Source organism: Cadophora gregata (assembly GCF_030347475.1).
Source record: "Cadophora gregata isolate MNR1 chromosome Unknown scaffold_14, whole genome shotgun sequence".
Lineage (NCBI taxonomy): Eukaryota > Fungi > Ascomycota > Leotiomycetes > Helotiales > Ploettnerulaceae > Cadophora > Cadophora gregata.
In genome coordinates this window covers 1,329,208-1,353,953 of record NW_026695937.1, presented here as the reverse complement: position 1 = coordinate 1,353,953, position 24,746 = coordinate 1,329,208, and the positions used below count along the sequence as shown (strand labels likewise).

Here is a 24,746-nt window from a genome sequence, read left to right as displayed (position 1 = left end):
AGGAACCCTTCAGCAGATCAAACTAGTACAAGCACGTCAATTAGCTCAATATCACCCTTATCGTGGGACTTCCAATATACGGACTCACCGCAGCTTACTAGACACCTCTCCAGCTGAAGACTACTACCTGGGCTATCTCTTACTACTTCATAACTAGTCTTGGAATTACAGCTAGTACGTTATATCTGCAAGAAAGTGAAAGTTGAGGTTACAACTGACAGGATTTCTTACAGGTTACCATAGACTTTAGGCACACACATCATACTCCGCAAGGCTCCCATTAAAGATCTTCCTTGCTACTGTTAGTAGTAGCGCCGTCGAAGGCTCCATTCGATAGTAGTCAAGAGATCATCGAGCTCATCACCGATATACCGACACCGACAAGGACCCATACTCCGTTCGAAAAGGTCTTCTATACTCGCATTTCGGATGGATAATCATAAAGCAGAACCCGAAGCGCATTAGTCGCACCGATATCTCCGACTTGAACGATAATCCGGTCGTTGTTTGGCAGCATCGCAACTACATCAAGACTGTTATCTTCATAGGCATGATATTACCTTGCCTCGTGACCGGCCTTAGTTGGGGAGACTGGATGGGTAGGTTCATCTACGCTAGCATTGTACGAATCTTCTTCGTCCAACAAGCCACTTTCTATATCAACTCATTGGCTCACTAGCTCGGTGACCAGCCATTTGATAACCGCAACTCTCCTCGCGACCACATCTTCACCGCTCTTATCACTTTAGGTGAGGGTTACCATAACTTCCACCACGAGTTCCCTTTAGATTACCGCAATTCTATCGAATAGTATCAATATAACCCAACGAAGTAGTCTATCTAGATCTAGAAGAAGCTCGGCCTCGCCTATGATCTCAAGCAATTCAAGCAGAACGAGATCGAGAAGGGCCGTCTTCAGCAGATACAGAAGAAGCTTAATCAGAAGAAGCAGACTCTCGACTAGGGTACTCCTCTTAAGCAATTGCCAATTATTAACTGGGATGATTACCAAACCGAAGCCAAGAACGGTCGTGCTCTTATTGCAGTTGCTAGTATTGTTCATAATATCTCCGATTTCATTAAGGACCACCCAGGTGGAAAGGCCTTGATCACCTCTAGTATTAGCAAGGACACAACCGCTATCTTTAACGGCGGTGTATACAACCACTCCAACGCCGCACATAATCTGTTGTCGACAATAAGAGTTGGTGTTCTTCGAGGAGGTTGTGAGGTAGAGATCTAGAAGCGGGGCACAGCGTGAGAACAAGGACATTCCTTTTGTTAGCGACTCTGCGAGCCAAATGATCATTCGTGCAAGCAGCGAGGTCACACGTACAGCGGAGCCCGTAGCATCCGCAGATCGCGCATAGCTTTTCTTATTTTGTGATTTGTGGACATGTCTAACACCCAATGGGCCACCAATCATGAGTCGATGACAAAATTCTGTCTGGCTAGGGAAAATTTGTGTGTTTTCTTACCTGTTCGGTTACTGCTTCTGATCGTGGGACTTGTTGACTTGACTTAGAACCGTTTGGTGCAGCACTTCTCTCATCACTTCATGAGAGTCCATTTCGCGCGCTCATTCTGTATCATGGTGGTCTGGTGAGGCGGTAACCCTTCTAATTTGACGACCTTTAAACGATAGTGAGCGAACACCAATCAATATTGTTAGGCGGGGTGATTGTAGGATCGAAGAACAACCCATCATTGATCTGCCCCGCTTGCCTCCACGGCCCTACACATGGCCTATCTCGCCCAAACATACTTTTACATTGATCTGCCCTATACCCATCTTCCGGCTTTCTACGCGGGAAGGGCCATGCACGATCGCATTGAACCCACAGCACTCGAATCTATCCTGGATTCTCCTAATTGCATTCCCTTTCCTGTTCCTATGCCTCGCCCGTTGCTCTTCGCTTCTTGTCCTTCTTCGAAGATGATACTCTCCAATTCACCCAGTGTTCGGGAGGAGATGGGAAAACCTCTTGTGGCATAGCATCCTCTTTAACCATGTCTGTGTGTAGATCTTGTTCAAGGTGCTGATCGCTGGCTTTTACGATACTGCTCTGCGGGATCGAGTAATCTCCTGTGTATGCAAACTCGATAAACCGCAAAAAGGTTCCTTGACCCGTATCCTTCCATTTAGCTTCACCAGCTAGGCTCTCTGACATCTCTCCTCGCATGAGCGAATCTAAGGCGGGGCATTTATCTGCAACCACGGCCACAGAGACCATAATTAGAACCTTATCTGCGTCGACAATGAAGCTGAAGGGACGAGAAAGGACTATCCTAGAAGGAGATGTTAGTAATTGGCACATCCGAATATCACCGATACACCACTTACAGCTGTATTCATGCAATAATCAAGTGGTGTTATTTATTAAAGGTGAACCCTGCTGCTTCAAAATATCGGTCGAGAGCAATACTAGCAAGAATTTTATCGATGACTGAAGCGGTCGTTGAAACCCCTTTACTGTGGCAAGCCCTTGTTTGATCGGAAAGTCTGCGTATAAGTTGAGGTTGTACTTGGGGTGATATGTCGGGAAAAGTAAAATTATCAATTTCTTCATCCTCTTCGTCCTCTTCGTCCCCAACCTCAATCTCCTCCACGATAATGGGGACGTATGTCGAGCACACTGGAACTCTTTTACTCGTGAAGACAGCTACTTTATTATCTTTACGCCAGTTAAGTTAGCATTAATATAGCATATGGCCGAGTTCAGACAGAATATTGTTTCTTACTAATCTTATACGCCTGTCCAGGGTGCATATCCAACCTATCAGCTTTTATGTTCGAAGCTGCCAGCTTCTTATCGAACTCTTGTATTTTCTGGTCTTTCGAATATGTGAGACCGATGGCGAGGGACTGCAAAAGATTTGCATGACCAACAATATGTAGCAGATTGTGATCAGCCTGCAAACTGTGACGGTACAAGAGCATGAACGAGGTCGAATGCGACTTGGGTAAAATGATTGTTTACAAGGAAGAAAGAGATTCGTAAGGAAATCTCTGACTAGAGCTATTTACACAATATTCATAAAGTGAGACTATTCACAAAATATGAACGTCACCTGATCATTCCCTCACACAAACACTCTGCGGAGAGCTTGGCCTGGGCGAGTTGACGGATGCTGGTGATGCTCATTTTGTTATCTTACTGATTGTTTGTAAACCGCCGTTTTGAATAGCAATACGTCTTATATTTTACGCAACGAGGCAATTTATTAAAACTTTCAGTGACCGATATTAGTCGTACCATGCAGTTACGTCATTCGTAGGCTCACAGTTTCCAGCATATCAATATAAGGTTCAGACGTTGCCAACAAAAAGCACCCTTGAAACTGCCGAGCAAGTAGGATCGTCTTGTTTGGGCCGTGCTTTCGCATGTTTTCGGCTTGTTTTCGGCTTGTTTTCGACGTCATTCCGAAATTGATTGGACTGTACTGCAAGCCATTGGACCCTTAATTTGGAGGACCCTGCGCAGGCTCCCTGGCCACAATCCTGCATCCTGCCATCGCAAAAGTCATCTGGTGCTTCGACACAACAATTTCAACACATCTGCTTTGATTGGTCGTTGCTTATCATGAGCTCGGAACTTACTAGGAACGGTTGGGTTCCTCTTTTGTCCACGCATCACAGTCTATGCTTTCTTGTCCGACACGATTCCTCGACGATCATCAGCAGACTACCTCTTCACAGGCGACCTGCTTACTAAAGGCTATTATTATTGGGATCTGGGCAGGATGTAGGTAATTCTCTAAATAGCCAAACTACACAACCTATACTCCGTGTTAAAATACCCGTTTTCGAAGTAAGGTGTTCGTTTGTGTGGCGTGGTGAAGTTGCGAAGGTGTCAGGCGATGGCCCATGTCATTAGCCCTGCATGACCCGCGAAAGCAACAGACGACCCCGCACGAGTCTTGGTGGGATCGGGAGCGGCCATGCGGGGAAATTTGGCTCCGCATGCAGGGTCTTTTGATAAGTGGCCATTGATATCAGTGGACTTGTCGCGGCCACTATCTGTTTTGGCATGATGTGGCGTGAAGAAATATTGGTGCCTTGCTTTTATCGCGAGAGCTTGCGCTCTCCCCACGAAGGTGAGTTTCAAGAAACAGATCGGACGATTCTCGCGCAGTCCACCAGATAGGTCGCTAACCAGCATCGTTCACATGTCGCACAAAGTATTTTCTGTCGCGCATACCCTTACTGAGACTAAAAACATACAACATGAATGAGCGCGTCGTCTCACAACTTATCTCAAATGTTTCGACGTCGGTGAGCTAGTCCAGCTTTTATCCTGCATAAGAATCAATCATAGCTCTGCACGTTGTTTCTTATCGTACGGATTGATGTCTTGGTCGTGAGCTGACAGATACCCACTATCAGAACGAACTCCCAAAAGCCCGCAGACGGACTCTACGCCAGCTTCAGACAGTTCTTTCCTGAAGTAAGTACTATTACATCGTCTGCCGCCGCAAGTTCTGGACAAACACCACTCGGCGATGGCCTCACCGACTCCACATCAGATCAACCAAGGTAATTCTCGCTCGCTTTCTTCCTCGAGTACAACGACTCGCGGACTTCACCACTGCTCAAGAGAATATATTAGGACTTGAATTGGAGTTCTGGCTAATAGAAAGACTATACTTGCAGAAACCGAAGTCAACGTCTCAATGATCCAGACATAACGCCTCGAGCGTCTCACGAACCCTGGAGATATACCCCACCGTTACTCAACTCGAACTCCTTCCTCTTTGCTCCGTTTACAGGCCAACTTCCTGGATGCTTTGAACCTATTGCAGAAGGGACTAGTACGCTCCATTATAATGAAGATGCTGATCTACCTATACCTGGAGTAGAAATGGGGATGGGTCTAGGAATGCCACTGGTGCTCCCTACCTCGGAAGACGGAGTACACATTGGATGGATGACGGATAGACATTGCTTCCCTCCGCAGACAGCGCAACCACATGAGTTCTATAATTTCAACCTTTTCGACCCTCATCAGACTTTCGCACCATACTATCTCTCAGATCAGCCGCCAGACGTCGAGCCTCTAGGTACTTCAGGAGAAACGTCTCCGATAGGCGACGATCCTGTACAGACCGAGATACACTCCGACTCTCCAAGCATGAACATTTCGTCTCGACCGTACGATACGAGCATGTCCCCACCTCTTCCGGCATCTACAAATAAGTGTGTATCCACCTTACTCTTTATACGTTCTGCAGCGGCCAGTTAGCCCTCTTTCTGAGCCTGCCGCTAACTTATTATTGATTACAGATTTCGATTTCACGTTACGTTAAATGCAGCAACTGCTATAATTAACCAAGCCGATGAAATTCCTATGACATACTTGAACAAAGGCCATGTTTACTCGGTTTCAATTGTTGATACAGCTCCTCCAATGCCAGGGCCAATACCTGTTCAGTACCGCACGGCTATTCGTATCTCTTTCGAGGATGGGCAGCAGGGGCACACAGCTGCGACGCATTGGAAACTCTGGAAGGACGCTCGTGGAACTAAAGACGTTCACCAACGCGGCGGAAAGTTGCAAGGCGTCGAGTACGTCGAAGAACCACAGGTCACCGAGGACCATAGCATAAGGACCAGAGCCAATCTCGAGACTGCTTCTCTCGATGGATTCTCAGTCCTCTGGACGCAAGGATCGGGCGGCTCAGTGGACTGCCATGTCGCTATGCGATTCAACTTCTTATCGACAGACTTTAGCCACTCCAAAGGCGTCAAAGGCATTCCAAGCCGACTTTATGCAAAGACAGAAGTCATCTCAACTAATTCGCTGCATTATTCTCCAGAAGTTCCCGAGACTTGCTTCTACAAAGTAAAGGTCTTCAGAGACTATGGCTCACAAAGAAAACTCTGGAACAATATCACCTGTGTCAAAAAGACCATCGACAAGCTCAAGCAGCAAATTGCTCAAGTTGAGACTAGATCCGGGAAGAGAAAACGAGATAGGCCGATTGATACGAAAGTCACGCGGAGCAGACTGGGCAACGTTCTGAAGCGCAAGAGGACTTGGTCGATATCATCTGCAAGCCCCACCGAGGAAGATCTCTCCCTCAAGCTGCAGACGATACAGGACATGTTCGCCAGCACACGGCCTGTCAGCGTCTTATACGTCCGTGGACAGGAGCAGGATGATCCTAATCTGCATCCTATCAAACTTACAGGCGAACCTCCAGACCTCGTAAAAGTCAAGCAAGAAGAGAGCACGGCCTAGCGACAGAGGATAAGCAGTCGCAGCTTGAATATTGCTGGAACCTGCACGCTAATGTCCCCTTTACTAAGCCCTAGCTCAGCAAAGTCTCGAGGTATTGTACATTCTGGATGCGAGGCTTCAGCAGAGGCTGAGTTTCCAACACACGGCTAGCGGGGCGAATTCCAACCGATGGCGCAGACTAGCAGTGGGCTGCAGCAGTCGAATCCTCAAAATTTGCCAAGACCTCCAGATCAGCCTGTGGAGGTTCAGATGCCGCAGCAAGACAGTCATGGCACATTGGCGAAAGGGGTTGAAGCTCTCGAGGTGAATTCTTCCTCCAGATCCCCACCAGAGCGACCGATGAAGCCAGGTACGTTTAGCACCTTTATACACCCGGAGAAGTTTCTACTAACGATCTTCAAGTCGCTTGCTTCTACGTTCTGTATCGGGAACCAGACGATTCAGCTAAGAAGGAACATTATCAAGCAGTGTATGTTACAAAGCGCGAAGTCAAAGAACTCCTAATCAGCATCGCTGCAAAATACAACTTCGAGCCTACGCAGATCCTCCAGATGATAAGTGTCAACCAGAAAGGGTTCAATATCAAGGTCGACGATGATTTTGTCCGTGAGCTTCCAGAGGGCCAAGACATGATTTTAGAATTCTCTAGAATTACGGCACCTGTCGATGCTGTTTTGGACGGTGAACAAGGTAGTGCGCAGTGTTCCTAATAGTGTACGTTCTGTATTACTAGCTCAGTTTGCAGGTGGTCTGATACGTACGTCGTACCGTATCTCTGAGAACAATATCACTGGTAGGAGTAACAATATCACCGTATTGTACGCCAATATATTAGGATATTGCAAAGATACTGCGCTAAACCTAATATAGAATAGATTATTATCTAAATTTGGTTAAGAAGGAGCTCGAAGGCTAAAAAGCCTTGGCATTACCCCCTATTTTTGTCCCACTTTATGGCGAGTCAGTGTGCTAGTATACTACGTAGTGATAATCAGTGTAGTGGTCTCTCGATAAATATCACTTAGTATTTTTAAGAACAGTCCCATATCACTCGGTATTTTTGAAAACGATCCCATATCACTATAGTGGGGGGTGTGTGTCACACTGCAGATACTATTAAGAACACTGGTAGTGCGGTACAGAATGTCATCGAATCTAAAGGCTACATATTAAAGCTAATATTTTAAGCTCAGATCTTTATTATGATTTTCCTTTTTAATGCAATTAATGTCGTTAAGGCATACCTTTACATTACTATAAACCTTTTCTTAGCTCTTAATAAGCAGAGTAGTCTTTTATAACGTCTTTAAATTTTGCAAAGAATATAATATCTATCTACCTACACGTGACTTTCACAGATTCCTCTCTTAATTACATTATACTATATACAGCTTTAAGTGAATTTACACTACATAAGCATTTATTATATGTATGTCCTTACTATGTGACCTTGCTTTGTTACTTGTATGGTATTTTTCAAGCTACTAAATCCACCTCACATACTCTTAAGTAGCTCACGCTTTACAGCATCTAACTGTTCTTGCAGGTTATTATTACTTTTATTTAAGCATGCAACTGTATGTTCTCATTTAAGTTCCTTCTTTTTTAAGACACTGTGTTTAACTACTAAAATTAGTATTATAAGAGGATTCTAATAAATAGTAAAACCAACCTTTTAATTGATTATACTCAGATTTTAAAAAGCATGTACAGGCTGTAATGCTAGTTAGTTAAGTATACAGTTAGTTAAGATTATTAGAGAAGAAGCTACTTGCCTTTTATTTTATGCCACTTTACTTATAGTTACTAGTTGTGTTGTTACAGATGCTGGTTTTTACTTTGCAATTTCTAACTGTTACATTCTAACTGTCCCTTTTCTGATTACAGTTTTTCTAAAACCTTTAAAAAGGACAAAAGAAGATTAAAAATAGCTATTAACAGATAATAGGTAAACTTACAAATAAAACCTCAAGTTATAAGTTAGTAAAAGCGAGCCATCTTGATAGAAATAGTGATAGGGTTATTAGGTTATCCTTCCTGTTCTATAAACTTCCCCGTAAAAAACAGTGCTACCTATTCCTGGAGCTTATCATTAAAATCTAAAGATGTTAGTGAGTGTGTAGATAAAGGTAATTAATGCAAGCTTACTTTACAGTAAGGTGACTTGACTGTCCTCACCCTAGTAAGGGGCTTGTATTAACGCCTGATGTTATAGTCAGTCTAAAATATCAAGCCTGAAATAAAATCTATATTATACTAGCTTAAAGGAAAAAGTAGTAGCTACATCTGATAAAGTTGACTCTTTAAAACGACTATACAGTCTATAAGGAGAAAGATTAGTCCTTATTATAGAGGGGGACAATATACATGATAATGACTTACACTTAGGTACCTTGAATATCGTCTCCCCCTTTTATTGTATTCTGGCATTGTGGACTTATACCGTGAATCAAAGGTATTAAATAGTAGTAAATGAGAATAAAGGATAGTTGACTACTTATCTTCCTTTTATACTTAAAAACCCCTGACAACACAAGTCTCGCTTGCCTTGCTATTATAAACAACTATTTTACTAAGAGTCATGACTACAATTCTAAGCTAAATACCCTTGCTTAAATACGTAAGAAATCAACGCTAAAGGTGCAAGTAATATCTAACTCAGATATTACAAGCCGCATCTAAGCCTTAAATTCCTAATAGCCTGTAGTTTTTAGAGAAGTACTTCACACTTAGTATCTAAGAACAACTAATAGTGTAAGGAATTTTAAGCTTTACCCTTATCTGTAAAGGCGTTAATCTGTTAAGCAGGCAAGTATTGATATTAATTTAATAAAAGACAGCTTAAGTAGTCACAAGGGCTTATTCTTTAAACCTCTGGCAAGCTTGAGAACTCTATAGCAAACGTATCATAATAGACCACTATATGTGTATGTAAGCCTTTAAGCTAGTGGGTTACGATTTTTAAGCCCTTAACAAGTGTGACTGTTTACTGTAAAAAAAGAACCTGTCTTTACTATCATATCAACTCAAATAAAGCACGGCAGTCTGTGTAGATCAGGCTTAAGCTAAGGGTAAGTTAAAAAGTCAAGCAAACACTATCTTAAGACTATATATTACCTACCATTAAAAGCTCACTTAGTCAAAAAGTTCTTACATCTTTAACAGGGAATTATTTTTTAACCAGACAAAAAAGGATCTTTAGCTATAATCTGTGTAGCAAATGGCTTAAGCTTATCCTGATAAAAGCGTAGCAGCGAGCTTTAGAATGGTATTATTAAGTCTTTTATACTGTTAGAACTGTACACTTACCGCTAGTTACAGATGTTTATCAGTGTGGTTTTTAACTAATTAAACGGAATCGTAACATAGCAAGATTACACTAGTTACATTCAAGTTTAATTTGAACTTTAGCATAATATCATACCGGGGTGAGATCTTAGGTCTAGACAAGGGATTCTAGGACTAGATATCCACCCTCTCTATTATACAGCTAAATTTCGGATGCGAGCCAGCGCTTGACATGTACAACCGGGTTCCTTATAGGGGTTAGTACGCGTCACTTTGCCTTTGCTGGCGCCATAATGCTTCTGCAGTTCAGTGGATTGTAGTGTTGTTAAAAGACACTAGGAACTTCTTTAAAGCTATAAGTCTGCCTTGATATGAATTTGTAACAGATACGTCCTCTCACTAAAGGTATCGCTTAGAATACACGATCACGTGACATACCCCTTTTCAAGCTTAGCTATCCCTTTTTTAATGCCTCTCAGACTAGCCATGCCTGTACTTGTGACTTTTTAAGTTGATATTACGTCGTAATGTAGGGTTTATATAGTAACTTTAGCTACATACAGATTAGATGTTAAAAAAGGACAGGTAGCCTTTTATTCCAAGAGTAGAATAGCTGTCGAGTAGTGATAGATCTTATTAACAATAGTGAAGATTTTCAAAATCTGTGTTGTTGATAAGCTATCTTAAGATTTAGTCTCAAATTCCGCCACTCTTATAAGCCGGCCGACATTTATCAGCGCCTTTTATAGTCTATTCCGGCAAAGTGCGTTGACATGTCCTGCGAGCTCTAGTAGCAGTCGTAACTTGAAGGTAATTAGGTGGTAAGCGCGATCCTCCAGGTCATAGCTACTTGCGCACTCAGATAAACTAAGATAGCCTACCTATAAGTCCTTCCTTATCAAAGCATAAGGATTCCACAAGAATCCACACTCCTGTCTTTATATAAGTCAAGTATACCCCTTCCTCCCTTTCGTTCAGATCACTTAGTTATTTATCCTTACACTTTTACTATTATCATGTATATACTACACACTATCTCTATTATAGCATCATCATTCACTCTAGCTGTAGTCATTATTGCCATCGCGTTTTTCTTACATTTTAAATGACATCACTATAAGCACACACGCCAATACCACTCTTTATCTTAAGAATATATCTTAAGCATCCTTATTATTGCTATCACATTTACTGCTATTATAAGATTTAACATCTCTCTGTTAGTCTTTTTTGTTTCTTATAATAAGAAATGGATTAAAGTATTGCTCCTTTTATCTAAGAGAGTTTTACTTATATAACAAGTAAGAAGCTATTTTTAGTCACAGACTATATATTAACAAGACTTAGGCAATATTTCTTTAGAGATTTCTTTAAGGAGTACACATTTAATCTATATTTTAGCCTAAATTATAAGCTAAAAAAGTCAACGTAATTCTCGGCTATCTTTACTAAATTGTCTTTTGTATATCAGCTTGCTTCTTTAAATCTACTATCTTCATTACTAAAGGATTGTTTTAGCACTAAAACCGCTGTTATATACTTAAAGTTAGCTTGATATTATTAACCCTTAAATTTCTTAGTCTCTTGAGTTTTTATGTGTAGTTGATCTGGCACACTTAGCGTTTAAGCACGAGTTTATTAAGTTATTACCAGTTAGTTTTAACACTTATATCAAGCTTGTTAAGATGTCTTAGTGTCATCATTCTTTCCTTCCTTAAGTCACATCAAATCAATTAGGTTTTAACTCTATAGGTAAGTGTTTCCTAAGTGAATGTTGTTTAATATATGTTAATAAAGGTAGATATATTTTAAGACAGCTGTGCTCTGGCTTATTTAATCTATAGTTATTAAGGTAAACAATTTTCTAATCTACAGGCAAACTTAAAAGGCATAGACTTCAAGTGTTAACAGAGAATTAAGAGTGCTTTGTCAGCCTTGTAATCAAGGATTTAATGAACTGGCAGATACTACGTAAGAGAACTTATATGTATTATATTATACCTTACTTGTATATTTTCACAGATGTAATGTAGGCAGGATTAAATAACTAATAGGCCTTTTTGTTTCTTGGTTTTCCTAGAGCTGTTGAAGATGGTTTTGTCAGGCATTCTTTATAGTCCTTGTATGCTTGCTTTAATAACCTGAAGACTAGCTGATTATTTTAGCAAGGATCATCTGTTTTGTACCTCTTTTACATAGATTTATAGTAGCCTTAAGCTTGCTTTTATACATTATAGCTAGTAAAAAGTGAAATGTAGTCTCCTTTACTACTAAATCTGCCTCACTAACAGTAAAGAGTAACATTATGTATGTCCTTATCCCCGCTATTATACCCACTATCCCTTAACACTACATACTATAGATACAAGACAAATACATACTCTCACTTTTTAGATACTTCTTGTAAAAGCGCCAGCGCTAACTATAGCTAAGCCTAGGCATGTCTTTAGTGACGTAGTCACAGTGAGTGGAAAGGAATCTAATTAGGTCTTCTTAATAAAAGCAGTAGATTTGAGATTATAGCCCTAAAAACGCTACATGCCCCACAGAAGAAAGTCCCTGGTGTTGTAATAGTACATTATATGCTTCATTATCTATAAGTAGACCTTTATGTTAGAACTGTTGATTATCGTGAACTAACAAGGAACTGCTGTTATTAAAGGGCATAACTGTCGGAAAAGTTCTGTAATCTGTAGGTGGGTAGGGATCGTTAGGAGAATCAAGATTGGGTAGATATTAGTCCTGTCACTCTTTTATAGCGAGCTAGCAGAGAGTTTAGTGTTATTTCATGACTAGATTACAACTCCTCCTCCTTGTCCTCATCCTTGTTTATCTTAAAGTCAAAAGTCTCCTTTATTACAGGCTGTAACCGTTTAGGTAAGTCTGCACCCTGGCGTCTCTTCCCTGCCAGTAACTTAACAACTGTAGCTACAATGATAGTCGATCTTTTTGTTTTTGTGAGTATATTAAAACAGTCCTTTTAAGTGAAGTATAAGCCTTGTTCTACTGACAATTTTCTGCCTTAATCTGTGTACTTCTTAGCCTGGCTGTTAACATCTTCCTTTTTAAATAGAACTTTTTAAAGAATGACACTCTTTTCTATAAATCTAACTGCCTGTTCCTAGAATAAAACAACTTAGTTGCTTTTAATCCCTTTATCTAGGCTACAAACTTGACAACTTATAAAAGGAATAAAATTAGTCATTTAGACGGTAAGTTAAGATACGTCTGGTTGTCGGCGATTTAAAGATAAAGGAGTAGACACTAAATACGTTAAAGGACCTTTTTGATTTTTTATAAAGTCTATTGTACTAAAAAACGCAATATGTCGTGAACACTTAACATAAAATGAACTAATTTCATCTCTGTCTTTCTTATATTTAAATAAGGGAGCGTGTATTTTGTCTAGAAAAAAGTGTGTGAGATCTCAAGTATCTATTTTACTATAGCCACATTTACAAGATAACAAAGCGTCTTTTTTAGTGACGGTAATTAAGGGGAATGTCGACTTTGTGTTTATTGACTTTTGGCTGTTAATATATTCTTTAAATAAGGCTACAACAAGGTTTGCTTTGTTAGCATTAAAGTTGAACTTTTTGTTTAGCTGTAAGGTGTGAAAGACGTCTTAAAGTGCGTTCTTAATTACAGCTTGCGTAAGGTCTTAAGTTAATTTAAACTTAATCTTTAAAGTTGAAAATCTTAACCGGTAAGTAAGCTTCGCTAACTACAGCCAGCCATACACATTTAAGTATTTACATACCCTGTAAGAGTAAAGCCACAGCTGCTGATAACAGACATCAAATAAATGCAGACCTCCACTTGAGACAGTTATGTACAGACCTAACACTTACTGTTGTATTACAACCCTACTACTACTTGACTTAGTGCTAGTGAAAATATAAAACTACTACTAGTAAAGACTTTTCTTACAAAACGCAAGTAAGAGTCTGGACAAGTGTGTAACTAGCTGCTTTAAGTACTTGATGTCTTTGATTAACGTATAGAGACTTGGTATCAACTCTTTACTAGTAAGTAGATTTTAAGTGATATTAGCTCTTTTTACAAGATCGATAAACTCTGGAAAAAGCTCGCCAGACCCCATGTTCTCTTTAATAAAGTTATAGTCTGACTTTAAAAGTGCAAGACACCTTAACTGTATAGATTTTATTATTATAAGATCAGTACGCATCATTATTATCATATCGCCGTTAAAAATACAGGCTAAAATAACTTTAATAAAGTTAATGTAATAAGTAATTTCTTAAACTAAGTTAGACTAAACATTGTAAAGATTGACAAAACTGACTTTGTCACACTTTAAAAATAAGATAACGTCAAGAGATCTGATATAAAAATCTCTCTAGACACTTTAAATATAAAGAATAAAATCTAAAGCCTTAACTAGTATAAGCCGCTTAAGAAGCTGCTTTAAAAACGTGTCTTAAGAAGAGTTAAACCTTCCCTGCTAATATTATACTTTTAAAGGATCATTATCGTAATAGTAAAGGCATATGTAACAAAACAACTTACTAGATGTGTATTTTGCTAAGTAAGAATAACCCTTGTAAAACGCTTGCTTAGTATTTTTGTTAAGATCTAGGCACTAGTCAGCTTGGTTACTTGTTAAAATAAGTACAGTTACTAGTCTTATAGATGTCAACTACTTACTACAATTACGATACGACAAGATGCTCCTTTACTGTTAAAACTCGGTGTTGTTTATAAAGACACTTTAGTTTCACTCTGCTTCCTAGTTTTAAGAAAGGTAGGTAGTTCACTTTCAATCTAAAAGTTTCAACTGTTAAAGAAAGCCTCTTAAGTGTAGCCTACAATATCAAGTTATCGATAACGACAGAAATACGATGACTCGCTTTCTCTTGAATACATCCTTCACTATTAAATTCCCTTATTAACTGCTAAATAGCCTTCTTATTGATCTAACAAGTTAAGTGTGAAAATTCCAGATGTTAAATCAATACTCAAGCTACGCCCTTAAACTTGACAAGCTTATCTCTTACAATTCTCTACTTTATAACAGCAAGACTTTTCACACTTAAGGTTTTTATGTCAGGTTGGCAACACTTGACAGTGGATTTGGATACTGCAAGGCAGGTAAAAAAACAGTGCTGCAGCTGTAATGGCGACAACTAAGGGATTTATAGTAGCATTCCCTTTTTTTATCATTTGTGATAAATGTATGTCACTTCTTAAGTAATACCAACCCTTTGTATTTAGCGAGCATAAGGTAGTCAAAATTACGCAAGGTAGTGTAATAATTCAGCCTTTATATATAAAGGGGTAGTAGTTAACGGCAGTTAAGCGAGGTGATATAATAGTTATAAAGCGTTAAAGTTAAGCAAAAGTACTCACTACTTAAATACATACTGTAAAGTGCCTACAGTACACTTTAACAACGCTATTAACTATAGATCTAAAGTTTAATCAAAAGACACAGTTTTTATATAATGACTAAAGTCTGTTAGCAGAAACTAATGTAAGTAAGAGATCTAACCTTAGCTGACATACCTGATTCTTAAGAGGTAAAGATATTAAAAGCATCTGTCTATTAGAGAAAGAAGAGTAGTGAATTGAATCTTCTCTAAAGAGAGAACAACCCACTTAACTCTTATTTTGACTGCTAATAAGAGTTAATCTTCCTGATGTAGTTTTAAAGAACCCTACGCTAAAAACAAACATTAAGACCTCTAAAGTAGTTCAGCTTCCTTTTGTTTGACTAAAAAGTCTGTAAAACCTATACATATCTTTTTGTCATCTTAAACGTAACAGCTAAGTCATAGTAACATATACTTAAAAGGTTTTAGTGTGTGTAGTCGTCATTAAAAAGCTTCTGTCCGATAGCTTTATAAAGCTGAGAAAATGCTAGCATAAGAATTTACTTACAATCTTAAAGGTTTATTACTTTTAAGGCGTTTTTTTCGTCATTACAGACTATACAACTGTTACTTTTAAGCAAGTGATCGCTATTTTACTACCTCTTAAAGAGTTATATGTGTCTGCGACTTGTTGTCAGGTACGTTGTCGTATGTTTTTAAAAACTCACCTACTAAAGTACTTAAGTCTTTAAAGGCATGTAGTACTTATTTAGATTTAGTATATCTTATAACAAACTTGATAGCTTTAAGGTATTATTCTTACTAGATAAGTGTGTAAAGATAGGTACGTTTCTTAAGATCACAGTATTTACACTAAGTCTAATAAATAATACTTAAGCCTACTTTAATGAATGTAAGACCACAGAATCTGTTACAACACGTTCTCTTAAAGTTATCGCTATTAAAATGATACAAAATGGCATTTCTCTTAAAGAGGATAGGAAGTTTGTCTTAAAACACCCTGACTGATAGTCGCTAAAGGCATTAAACTTTTTAAAGGTCACTTTTTAGGGAACATTACAAGAGGTTCAGAAAGTAAGAGGTCTTTTTGTTGCCTTAACTCTACTTACTAATTTTGTTTTAGCATCGCTTTTTAACGTATATATCGCTAACTGTTATAATTCTATTTATTTACTATACAAGTTAGGATATTATTGAAAGTTTAAGTTTAAAGACTTTTAATTCAGATACAGTTTCTCTATTAGTTACTAGCGGTTAACATATAGCTTAGATTTCTTAAATAAGAAGATTTCTACTAAATAACTAAAGAGAACTTACAGTTGTTATGATTACTTTAAACCTTAAATCAACCCACCTCTTTACGCAATTTGTAAACTAATCATCTACGTTGCTTAAGTTAAGTATAGTAAAGTGCGTATATTGTGTCAATTGTAGTGTTGAAGTCTCAAACTACTTTAGCTGTTATGTTCTGACATTTAAGGTTAAAACAAGTAGGTTAACCTTCTAGGAGGAAGAGGGTTTGCGACTCTTTATTAATATTAGGGACTAAAAGGCTAATGTGAGCTCTTTAGTGTCCCGACTCAGTCGTTTTAAGATTCAAAGTCAAGAATCTTAGGTAGTGGCAGTACTTTAGACCAGATATATAGCCTTATCACCAGTGTATGCCTTCCAAAAGGGTGGAAAGACAGGGGATTGCTGTGAGGACCTGGCCGGTCACTTGACACTTCGTCTTTTTACTGATCTGGATGATGGTCGATATGGAAAACGTTGAAACAAGAAATGTAAAGAGTTTTTCATGAGAGCGGGGGTCGGTGGCTGGGAGGAGGATGTTAGACTGGGTTAGGTTGGTGGTGCTGGCTGCTGGCTGACAATGACGATATCGCTGTACGAGAGAGGAGGTAAGAGGGGAGGAGAGTAAAGGATGAGCAAGGTGACGGAGTCGAGCGGTGAAGACGCTATAGCTGTTTCACCTCATATTACTGGTACTGTTCAATTTATGGTACTAAAAGATTATTAGTACTAATGACTTGCTGGTACAACTTAATTTATAGTACCAAAAGCTTATTAGTACCAACGGCTTGCTGGTACAATTTGATCTATGGTACCAACAGATTATTAGTACTAACAACTTGCTGGTACGATTTGACATATAGTACTAACAGATTATTAGTACTAACGACTTACTGGTACTATTTAACTTATAGTACTAACAGATTATTAGTACTAAAGACTCATTGGTACCATTTAATTTATAGTACTAATAAATTATTGGTACTAAAGACTCATTAGCACCATTTAATTTATGGTACTAATAAATTATTGGTACCAAGGACTTATTGGTACTATTTAATTTATGGTACCAACAGATTATTGGTACCATTCAATTCTTGGTACTAACGATTTGTTGGTACCAGTATGTGATTAGTGCGAACAAGTTGTTGGTACAAGTGGTCAGACCCTCAGAATCTAGATAGTCTTACACTACTTAAGCACTAGTGTATCTTATGACTAGCTTACGTATTAAAGGGCTGCTTAGGCTTAGACACGTAGCTTATAGAGAGCTTGCCTTACTTTAAAACATTAACAAGTAAAGGTAGCATAAGGAAAATGACAGAAACTTTATGTTATTAAAATCAAAGAGAGCTCTAAGCTAGGATAGATCTGCCTAAAAGCTTGAATTTTGAGAAGACAAACCCCTCTTAGCTTACTCAGGTCTTCTTCTTGTTCCGATTCCCCTGGATCCAGCTCAACCTCCGCCTCCGTTACATCCTCGACGCAACCTCTTGCAGGGGTTCCCCCCCGAAACTCGACCATTTTCGTAGATTGCCAGACTGCCGTCACTGCTGACACTTCTGGCAGGTAGCCATTTTTGTTTCGTAGCATTGTTCTTGCAATCTCTTCCCTAGAAATGCATTCCTCCAACCCTTTGCATCTGACTGGATACGTCAACTTCGTACTGTACAATGTGGCTTGGGCCGTAGAACTGGGGACTCAGTTCTACGCTCGAGATACAGCATAAGTCCTGTGAGACTAATCAGTGAGGCGCAAGGCGCTGTTATGGGTGCATACTAACCTGTGTTAGTTCAGAAGTGTCAGGTATCAGTTGAATGCACATATGACCTACTGGCTCAAGAGCTTGCTCAGTGCCGAGTGAAGAAGTTGGCGTGGTGTTTCCTTTGGTTCTGTGCCTGCGATCAGTTCCAGGTCTACACACATGTGACATGGATATTTGATGATGAACTGCCGTTTCGGCCGCTTTTAGGTGTTGTCTTTCTCCGAAACTGCCTTCGTACCTTGAGCTGCAGTCTTTCTCGCTATCGGTACATGGTTCAGTTCACTTGGTATTTCAACTCACAGAGAGAGTGTGTTCATTTGTCGTGGCCATTGTTTTGGTCCGAAGATTGGAGCTCATCTTGCAGGACAATGACTTGGGATGGGAAAGAGGATGACTGGTGGACGGGAGTAAAACTTTCCACCAGCTCCTCTTTAATTTCGATCCCTCATAGTCATCGCTGGCAAGTCTGCCTTGCTATTTTGGGTGAGTGTTTATCATTTTGATAACTCCGCTTCTGCGACCTTATACAGTCGCCATACCTACCTAGACTACAATCAGTAGTTTGTACTGAAGGAGATGTTATGTTCTGGTAAGATGGCTTAGAACTGTTAAGATCGATCAACACCCACTTGCTATTTATGTTTTAGGAAATCTCAGGGTAACTTTTACTTCTTGTATCTGTAAAGGAAGCTCCTTTATTTTCAGCTATTCTTTACAATAAAGACAGGCTAGCATATTTAAAACAGTAAACTAGTCAGAAGGAAGGAAGTTCTTAAAGATACTAGCTTTACTTCAAAGTATCTTGCTAAAAGTGTAACGTTAAACCCTTAAGGAGCTAGTCAAGACACTTACTATACTACATTAAACATAGTTTGAATAGTAAGCTAGGTTAATATCTTTAGCTATACAGGCAGTTTAAGCCTTTAGCTCCTATAAGCTCTTAAGATATAAATAAACAAGCTTCCCTCTCTCTGTTAGCTATCTTCTTCTCATTACTTCACATTTCTTCTTTATACTACACTCCTCTCTTTTCTATTATAAATCAGACTTCATCTACAGAGAGTTGCCAACACAACTACAAATTCTTTCCTGTAGATAGATCTCCTCTAGCATATAACTCTTTGATTAAGCATATCAACTCTCTTGTATATTGCTACAGATCTTTATTTAGAATTTTAGATAACATTAACATATAGATTACTAAAAGAACTCCTTACTGTTACTTTAGCTTTTACAAGCAGGTCTATCATTTTACAAACACAGTAAGGCGACATTAAAGAAAGCTCACACAAGTACTATTAGTAATAAAGGCAGTCAGGAATACATCTAGCGCCTATCGACGACTACAGACAGTATGGCTAAAGTTACTGCTTACTGCCATTATCTATAATGTTGTAACGTTATCGTACTATCTCACTTAAATAGCGATTTCTCTGTCCTAAAGCAAATTTAAACAAATAAAGGCAGACGCAGGAATTTTAAACAAAGTTCTAGAAAGTCTTCAGCTTAGTCTAGTAATAGCTTTCAAGATAGTTACAAGACTTAGTCTTAAAACACATAAAGCTGTGGTATGATAAGTCTAGAATAGTAAAGGCTATATTTTCTTAACGATAGTAAGGTTCTTAAAAGCTTACAAGTCACGCTTTACATCTTTTAGTACAGTTTTCCTTACTTTGCACAAAAAGTTGCTAAAGAAGCATTACTTCAGTACTGTATAGCTTTATTTTAAACAAATTCATGACTTAAAAGAAGTTTTAATGTTTATCAGTTTGTTTCTAACATAAGACCTAGATACTTTCACAATGCTTGAACGTTACTTACGTAAAGTCTATCTAACTCTTTAAGAACTATTTACAGGTTCAGATAAAGAACCTGGCTTTTTTTATATTGTACAGAGATTATGCTATGTTTAAGATAAGATACTAGGATTGATATCTTTTGACATCAAAAAATAAGGCAGTTATACTGTGTAAGTTTAGAGAGTTTAATAGCTAGACAAACCCAGGATCTGTGTTTGTTGTTTGTTTTGTGTGGTTAGTTTTAAGGCTTGCTAGGGCAGTTAGGCAGATAGAGACTATTTTTGTTTATGTTTACGGAATAGGATAAAGCGAAAAACTCATTATGTAATAGAGTCGAGTAATAAAGAATTGATTGATTTGTGTCTAGCTTTTAAAGATGAGATTTACTGTATTGGCTTCCCTTTATTGTAAGCGCTGCCTTTTATTTTGTGTTCTCGTTTAAACGCTAAGGGCCCGTTTATTTTTTAAAAGCTTGACAGATCTGTCAAGATAATACATAAGCTTACAACTATAAGTCAGATTTTGAGCTTACTTGTTTTTGCTTTTATAGTCAGGCATTCTAAACTTTACATTTAATCTTTACTGTTTGACGAACTATTCTATTGACTGTAGGCACTTACTGATACTTTAACAGAACAATCTGTTAAACGAAAATTAAATGTTAACTTAATCTAAGGGATGACATATATAAAACTTGATCAGCTTTTAAAATCGTCCACACAACTCGCAGAGATTGTTTAAGGCTAAGAACCTAAGTGAAGATTCTTAATGTAAAAACTATACAAAAGGGTAGCTCGTTCTGAGACTCTACACAAAAGCACAACTGTCCGGGCTTTAAGATAAGATCAAACCGTAGCATGTATAGTACCTACCCTCAAACACCAGAGGCCTGTTAAGCTCAAAAAAGAAGGACGCTACTTTAAATGCCCTAGTAATACCCTCTATATCACTTAAGTGATAGTAAATCTGATCACAAAGATATTACATCTTGTCGACATTGTCAATCTAAGGTTCCTGACCTGTAAAAGGCAAATTAAGCTAAAAGTGCCGTTTCTTTTCTTCCTTATCAAAGTCATGCCAGTAATCTTCCCAGCTAAGTTAGCTGTTAAGTGATAACGACTGTATAAAAGCTCGATAGACACAAGCTAAGGCGCTATCTTATAGCAGGTTCTAAACATTAAAAGCTACTGACGATACAAGCTTTTGCTAATATCCTGTCTTAATTAAAAGCACTAAGTCGCAACTTACATCACCTTAAATCTAGCGAACTTCACACAGGCTAGGCTAGACAGGGTTATTATATTTTAACCTGCCGTCTTAAAACGTACTAAATAACTTAAGATACTTTAGCGTAAAGTAACTAGCCTAGTTAGTATCAGTCTTTAATTGTGAAATGTAACACTTACATTAAAGCAGCTGTTGTACACCTCACGCTGTCTATTGTTAGCAAGCATAACATAAGCAACTAAAGAAACCTACGCTTTCTAGAGTAGTATCTTATCTGTTGTCTTTTTAACACAAAAGTGTTTATATCCTAGAGTATTAGTATTAATAAAGTGTAAGGGATGTTAACATACTTAAATTACTGCTAAGAAGGCTGTTGCTATAATAGTTAAAGATCAGGCATAACGTAGCATCTGATATTATCGTCGCCGTAACGGCAAATTTCATTCCAGACAGCCATGATTTTGCCGATTCAGATACCCGACCTAATCTTAATGTTTCTTTTAGAGCTTTTTTTAAAACGACTGCGTCGTACCGGCCATCTACGAGATAAAAGGCAAAGATACGTCTGAGTATAGCACAGATTAAATACTTACAGCCGCGCTTTAGTGGGAAGATAATCCTTGCAAACTTAAGAAAAAAGCGAGGTATTGCTTTAAAGTCCAGTACTTTACAAAGAACCTAATGGTTGTAACACCACTTATTAGTTGTTAGCCTAAAGTTAGGTTATAAAGCCAGCCTTACCTGAACTCGTCTTGATACTATAATTAAAGTGCTCTTACAAAGGATATAACAGGTCTAGCGTCTTTTCCAGCTCTTTTATAAATGCCAAAGAGATAATACCTTTAAAACTGCCACTATTAATGCTAAAGAATCTTACTTGACAAGTAAAAGGCAAGAGTTTGCCCTAAAAAAGAATCCCCTTTTAATAAAAAAGACAAGTAGCAAGGTCGTACTAGTACTCTGCCCCTGTCGTTAACTTACTAAAGGCAACAAGGCAATCGTCGCAAATAATATGTCCACACTTCAGATAGTGTTTTAAATTCCTCTAAAGACAGGTAAGGTAGATCAAGGTATACAATAATGATGACTAATGTTAAAGGTTTTACTTTAAGCTTCTCTAACAAAGTGCAGCTACTAACTGTCTACTATACTTCATCTGTAAAAACATAGAGATTATATAGGCCTCGACGTCTGTAATGACTAAGTCAACATCTAACTGCTCAGAAGTTACGTAGTCATGTATACCTAGTATACAAGATTGACGGTATAAATTACAGAAGACTTCTAAAGGGTTAAACACTTTTCCCAGTTAGCTAGATTCCTTACGTGGACTAGCGGGACTTGTAATATCAACGCTTACTGTGCATGTCAGGAGAGAAGCTGTTAAAAATAACGATTAAGGCAATAAAGTCTTATATCATACTTGTAGAAGTATTATACTCGGAACATAAGCCCATAAAGGTGCTTAAGTGATGTTAGAAGCTGTGGGAAACAGGGTATACTTCTCTTAAGCATTATATAAAATTAAAAGTCTGCGGTGATATTGTAAACTAACGTAGTGCCGTATTAAAGAACTTGACAACATAAATCATAAAGAAGAGCGTGTGGCAGTTGACTTTCTCGGCACGAATCAGATGTGTTTCGTGCTATAAAGCTTTTGCTAGCCTACTAAAATGCTTGTAAGAAGTACCTTAACTGATGCTTAACACGTTAACTATATTCAATGAAGAGAATGACTTTAAAAACTTGAGATCAGAAAGAACCCTTAGACAGAACTAAAAGGCTTTAGATGTGAAAATATCGCCAGGTATTTTTGTGATAACGACTAATTAAGGACAGACAGTCTTAAGGAAGCTTGACGCTAAGCTGATTACTGTTTACCTTGTTAACATATCTACCATTCCAGCAAGGCTACCACAATCCTAGGCAAATATGCACAACACATTAATAAATAATGACAATAGTCTAGCTAGGGTATAGTCAGTTAAGTGTCGCTGCTTTTACTGGTCACCTTTGTCTATCCAGCTTACAAGGTGATTAATCGTCTTATAACAGGTGTTTTTGCCTTTTAAATTGACTTGTGTTTTATCAGGATAGCTATCTACGATCAGAATTAGATGCTTGTCGTTTTGTGTAGCTAGAAGGAGACAGATGTTTGCGATGCTGTACTTTCGACAATTCAATATAGTGTTGCCGGGATACAAAGCTTTTAGTGCTTGTGTTTTGAACTGCTTTTTAAGAAAGAAAAGTAAAGACAGGCGTTGATTAACAGGGTCTGGAAGCGAGGTCAAAATATAGTGAAGTCGGTTCGTATGTTACATTCTAACACTATTTTCATCCTTATGCACGCGGAGCCAATATTGGTGAGCACACAACGCCATGTTAGCGGTACTGGATTGGAGGCGGATCCGGTCGTTTTGAGTGACAGTCTGTATGCAAATCCGATTTCCATCGGCAAGGCTCAGACTTTGACTGTTTTGGAATATGATCAAGATGTATACCTGTTAGACGATGGATAATGTGTGTGGTGGAACGAGACAGCCAAATGATGAGAGTCATGGGTGATCGATTGTGGTAGTGATCCATCCAGCAGTTAAGTGAGGTGGATTAGTGGGTTAGGTGGGGCAAGAGGTGGTCACATTAGGCGAGGTGGTGCTTTTCAGATGCTTAAATTAAGCGAGGTGGTGTTGTCACGATTAAGCGAGGTGGTAAAGGGGGTCGTCAACACCGGGACGCCTCATAACTTCCAGCCCTCCAATCACACCGCTAGCCCGAGAACTTGGTGCGAGTGAATCTATCACGTGTTCTCGGTCAAAGCACACAATACAGTGATTTAAGTGATTGTTATTACAAAATCCATTTGACCAAAAAAGAATCTCATCCACATCCTCTTAGTCAGAGTGTAACCTAATATCGTGCACCCTAGTAATTCATTCACAACAGAGTATTTAAAATCCCCCATCTAAAACTTGCCCCTTATGTTTCTTTTAAAGTAACTGCCCCCTCCACAACTTAAGCGCTGACATGCTTACAGTAGCTTGCGTACATAAGAAGTGTAAGAGAGTCAGGTCTTTTAAAGGTTGATTTTTAAGAAGCCTAGTAAACGGAGGCTCTTTTTGTATATAAAAGAGGAGATGTTTCTCAGGCCGGTGAAAACTTCAAAACTAGTCAGTAGTATACACGTCAAAATCTCGACCTATTAATCCTTTCTTGTACTGCCTAAAATTAGTCTTTGTTAAGAAATACGACGATACACATTGCTTTATTTGTTAGATTCGATTGTTATAAAAGACATTAATGCTTACCTCTCGTTATGTCTTTCTCTCCAGGTAAAGTATGGATTTTAGGGTTTATAATGTGAGATTTTGACTCGACTGCGTTTGCAGCCTTCAAATACTCTCGGACTGAACTGCAGCTAGCTAACCTACCCCTCAATTATTAGATGTTAGTTCATACCATCTAATGTCAGTGCTTTATCTCTAGAGGTAGTCTTTACAGATGCAGCAGCAAGTTAATAGGCACGACTCATAACCTATTGTTTAACTACTTTAAGAGACCTGGAACTTTACTTCAACCGCTTTATAGACGTCGCGCAATAAACCATTTACATTTTAAAAAGTCTATGATATCTCAGTCCAAGACTTACAGAAATACAATGTCGTAAAGTGTCAAGGTGAGATCGGTAAGGCACCTAGCGCGCAAAACAAATTTTAACAAGTAACAAGAAGAGTCTGTCTTCATCGACAACCTTAAACAGTTGCCTCTCACGCTTACAACGTAA

At 38.6% G+C, this 24,746-nt stretch overlaps 6 protein-coding genes across 6 annotated transcripts; 2 read left to right on the top strand and 4 right to left on the bottom strand.

Moving 5' to 3' along the window:
• Positions 1 to 452: 452 nt before the first annotated feature.
• Positions 453 to 1,492, bottom strand: ONS95_015030 (uncharacterized protein). Its single transcript, XM_058508713.1, has 2 exons — positions 1,479 to 1,492; positions 453 to 1,400 (listed from the first exon to the last, which is right to left on the bottom strand). Exon 2 carries the CDS (start codon positions 1,307 to 1,309, stop codon positions 785 to 787), a length of 525 nt encoding a protein of 174 aa, XP_058352581.1. The 5' UTR covers positions 1,310 to 1,400; positions 1,479 to 1,492; the 3' UTR covers positions 453 to 784.
• Positions 1,493 to 1,603: 111 nt separating this feature from the next.
• Positions 1,604 to 2,234, bottom strand: ONS95_004488 (uncharacterized protein; the record flags this gene model as incomplete). Its single annotated transcript, XM_058497851.1, has 1 exon — positions 1,604 to 2,234. The coding sequence occupies one exon, from the start codon at positions 2,232 to 2,234 to the stop codon at positions 1,893 to 1,895; it is 342 nt and encodes a 113-aa protein (XP_058352580.1). The 3' UTR covers positions 1,604 to 1,892.
• A 139-nt stretch (positions 2,235 to 2,373) lies between these two features.
• Positions 2,374 to 2,941, bottom strand: ONS95_004487 (uncharacterized protein; the record flags this gene model as incomplete). Its single annotated transcript, XM_058497850.1, has 2 exons — positions 2,374 to 2,675; positions 2,743 to 2,941. 2 exons carry the CDS (start codon positions 2,939 to 2,941, stop codon positions 2,374 to 2,376), a joined length of 501 nt encoding a protein of 166 aa, XP_058352579.1.
• Positions 2,942 to 4,232: 1,291 nt separating this feature from the next.
• ONS95_004486 (uncharacterized protein) lies at positions 4,233 to 6,242 on the top strand (the record flags this gene model as incomplete). The annotated part of the gene is made up of 4 exons (XM_058497849.1): positions 4,233 to 4,276; positions 4,388 to 4,537; positions 4,655 to 5,197; positions 5,285 to 6,242. The coding sequence occupies 4 exons, from the start codon at positions 4,233 to 4,235 to the stop codon at positions 6,240 to 6,242; spliced, it is 1,695 nt and encodes a 564-aa protein (XP_058352578.1).
• A 168-nt stretch (positions 6,243 to 6,410) lies between these two features.
• Positions 6,411 to 6,952, top strand: ONS95_004485 (uncharacterized protein; the record flags this gene model as incomplete). The annotated part of the gene is made up of 2 exons (XM_058497848.1): positions 6,411 to 6,591; positions 6,645 to 6,952. The coding sequence occupies 2 exons, from the start codon at positions 6,411 to 6,413 to the stop codon at positions 6,950 to 6,952; spliced, it is 489 nt and encodes a 162-aa protein (XP_058352577.1).
• A 10,312-nt stretch (positions 6,953 to 17,264) lies between these two features.
• ONS95_004484 (uncharacterized protein) lies at positions 17,265 to 17,767 on the bottom strand (the record flags this gene model as incomplete). The annotated part of the gene is made up of 2 exons (XM_058497847.1): positions 17,265 to 17,350; positions 17,593 to 17,767. 2 exons carry the CDS (start codon positions 17,765 to 17,767, stop codon positions 17,265 to 17,267), a joined length of 261 nt encoding a protein of 86 aa, XP_058352576.1.
• Between the last annotated feature and the right edge of the window lie 6,979 nt (positions 17,768 to 24,746).

Bases quoted from the DNA above. Each gene is read 5' to 3' on its own strand.
- ONS95_015030 (XM_058508713.1), bottom strand. From the start codon at position 1,309: ATGATCATTTGGCTCGCAGAGTCGCTAACAAAAGGAATGTCCTTGTTC.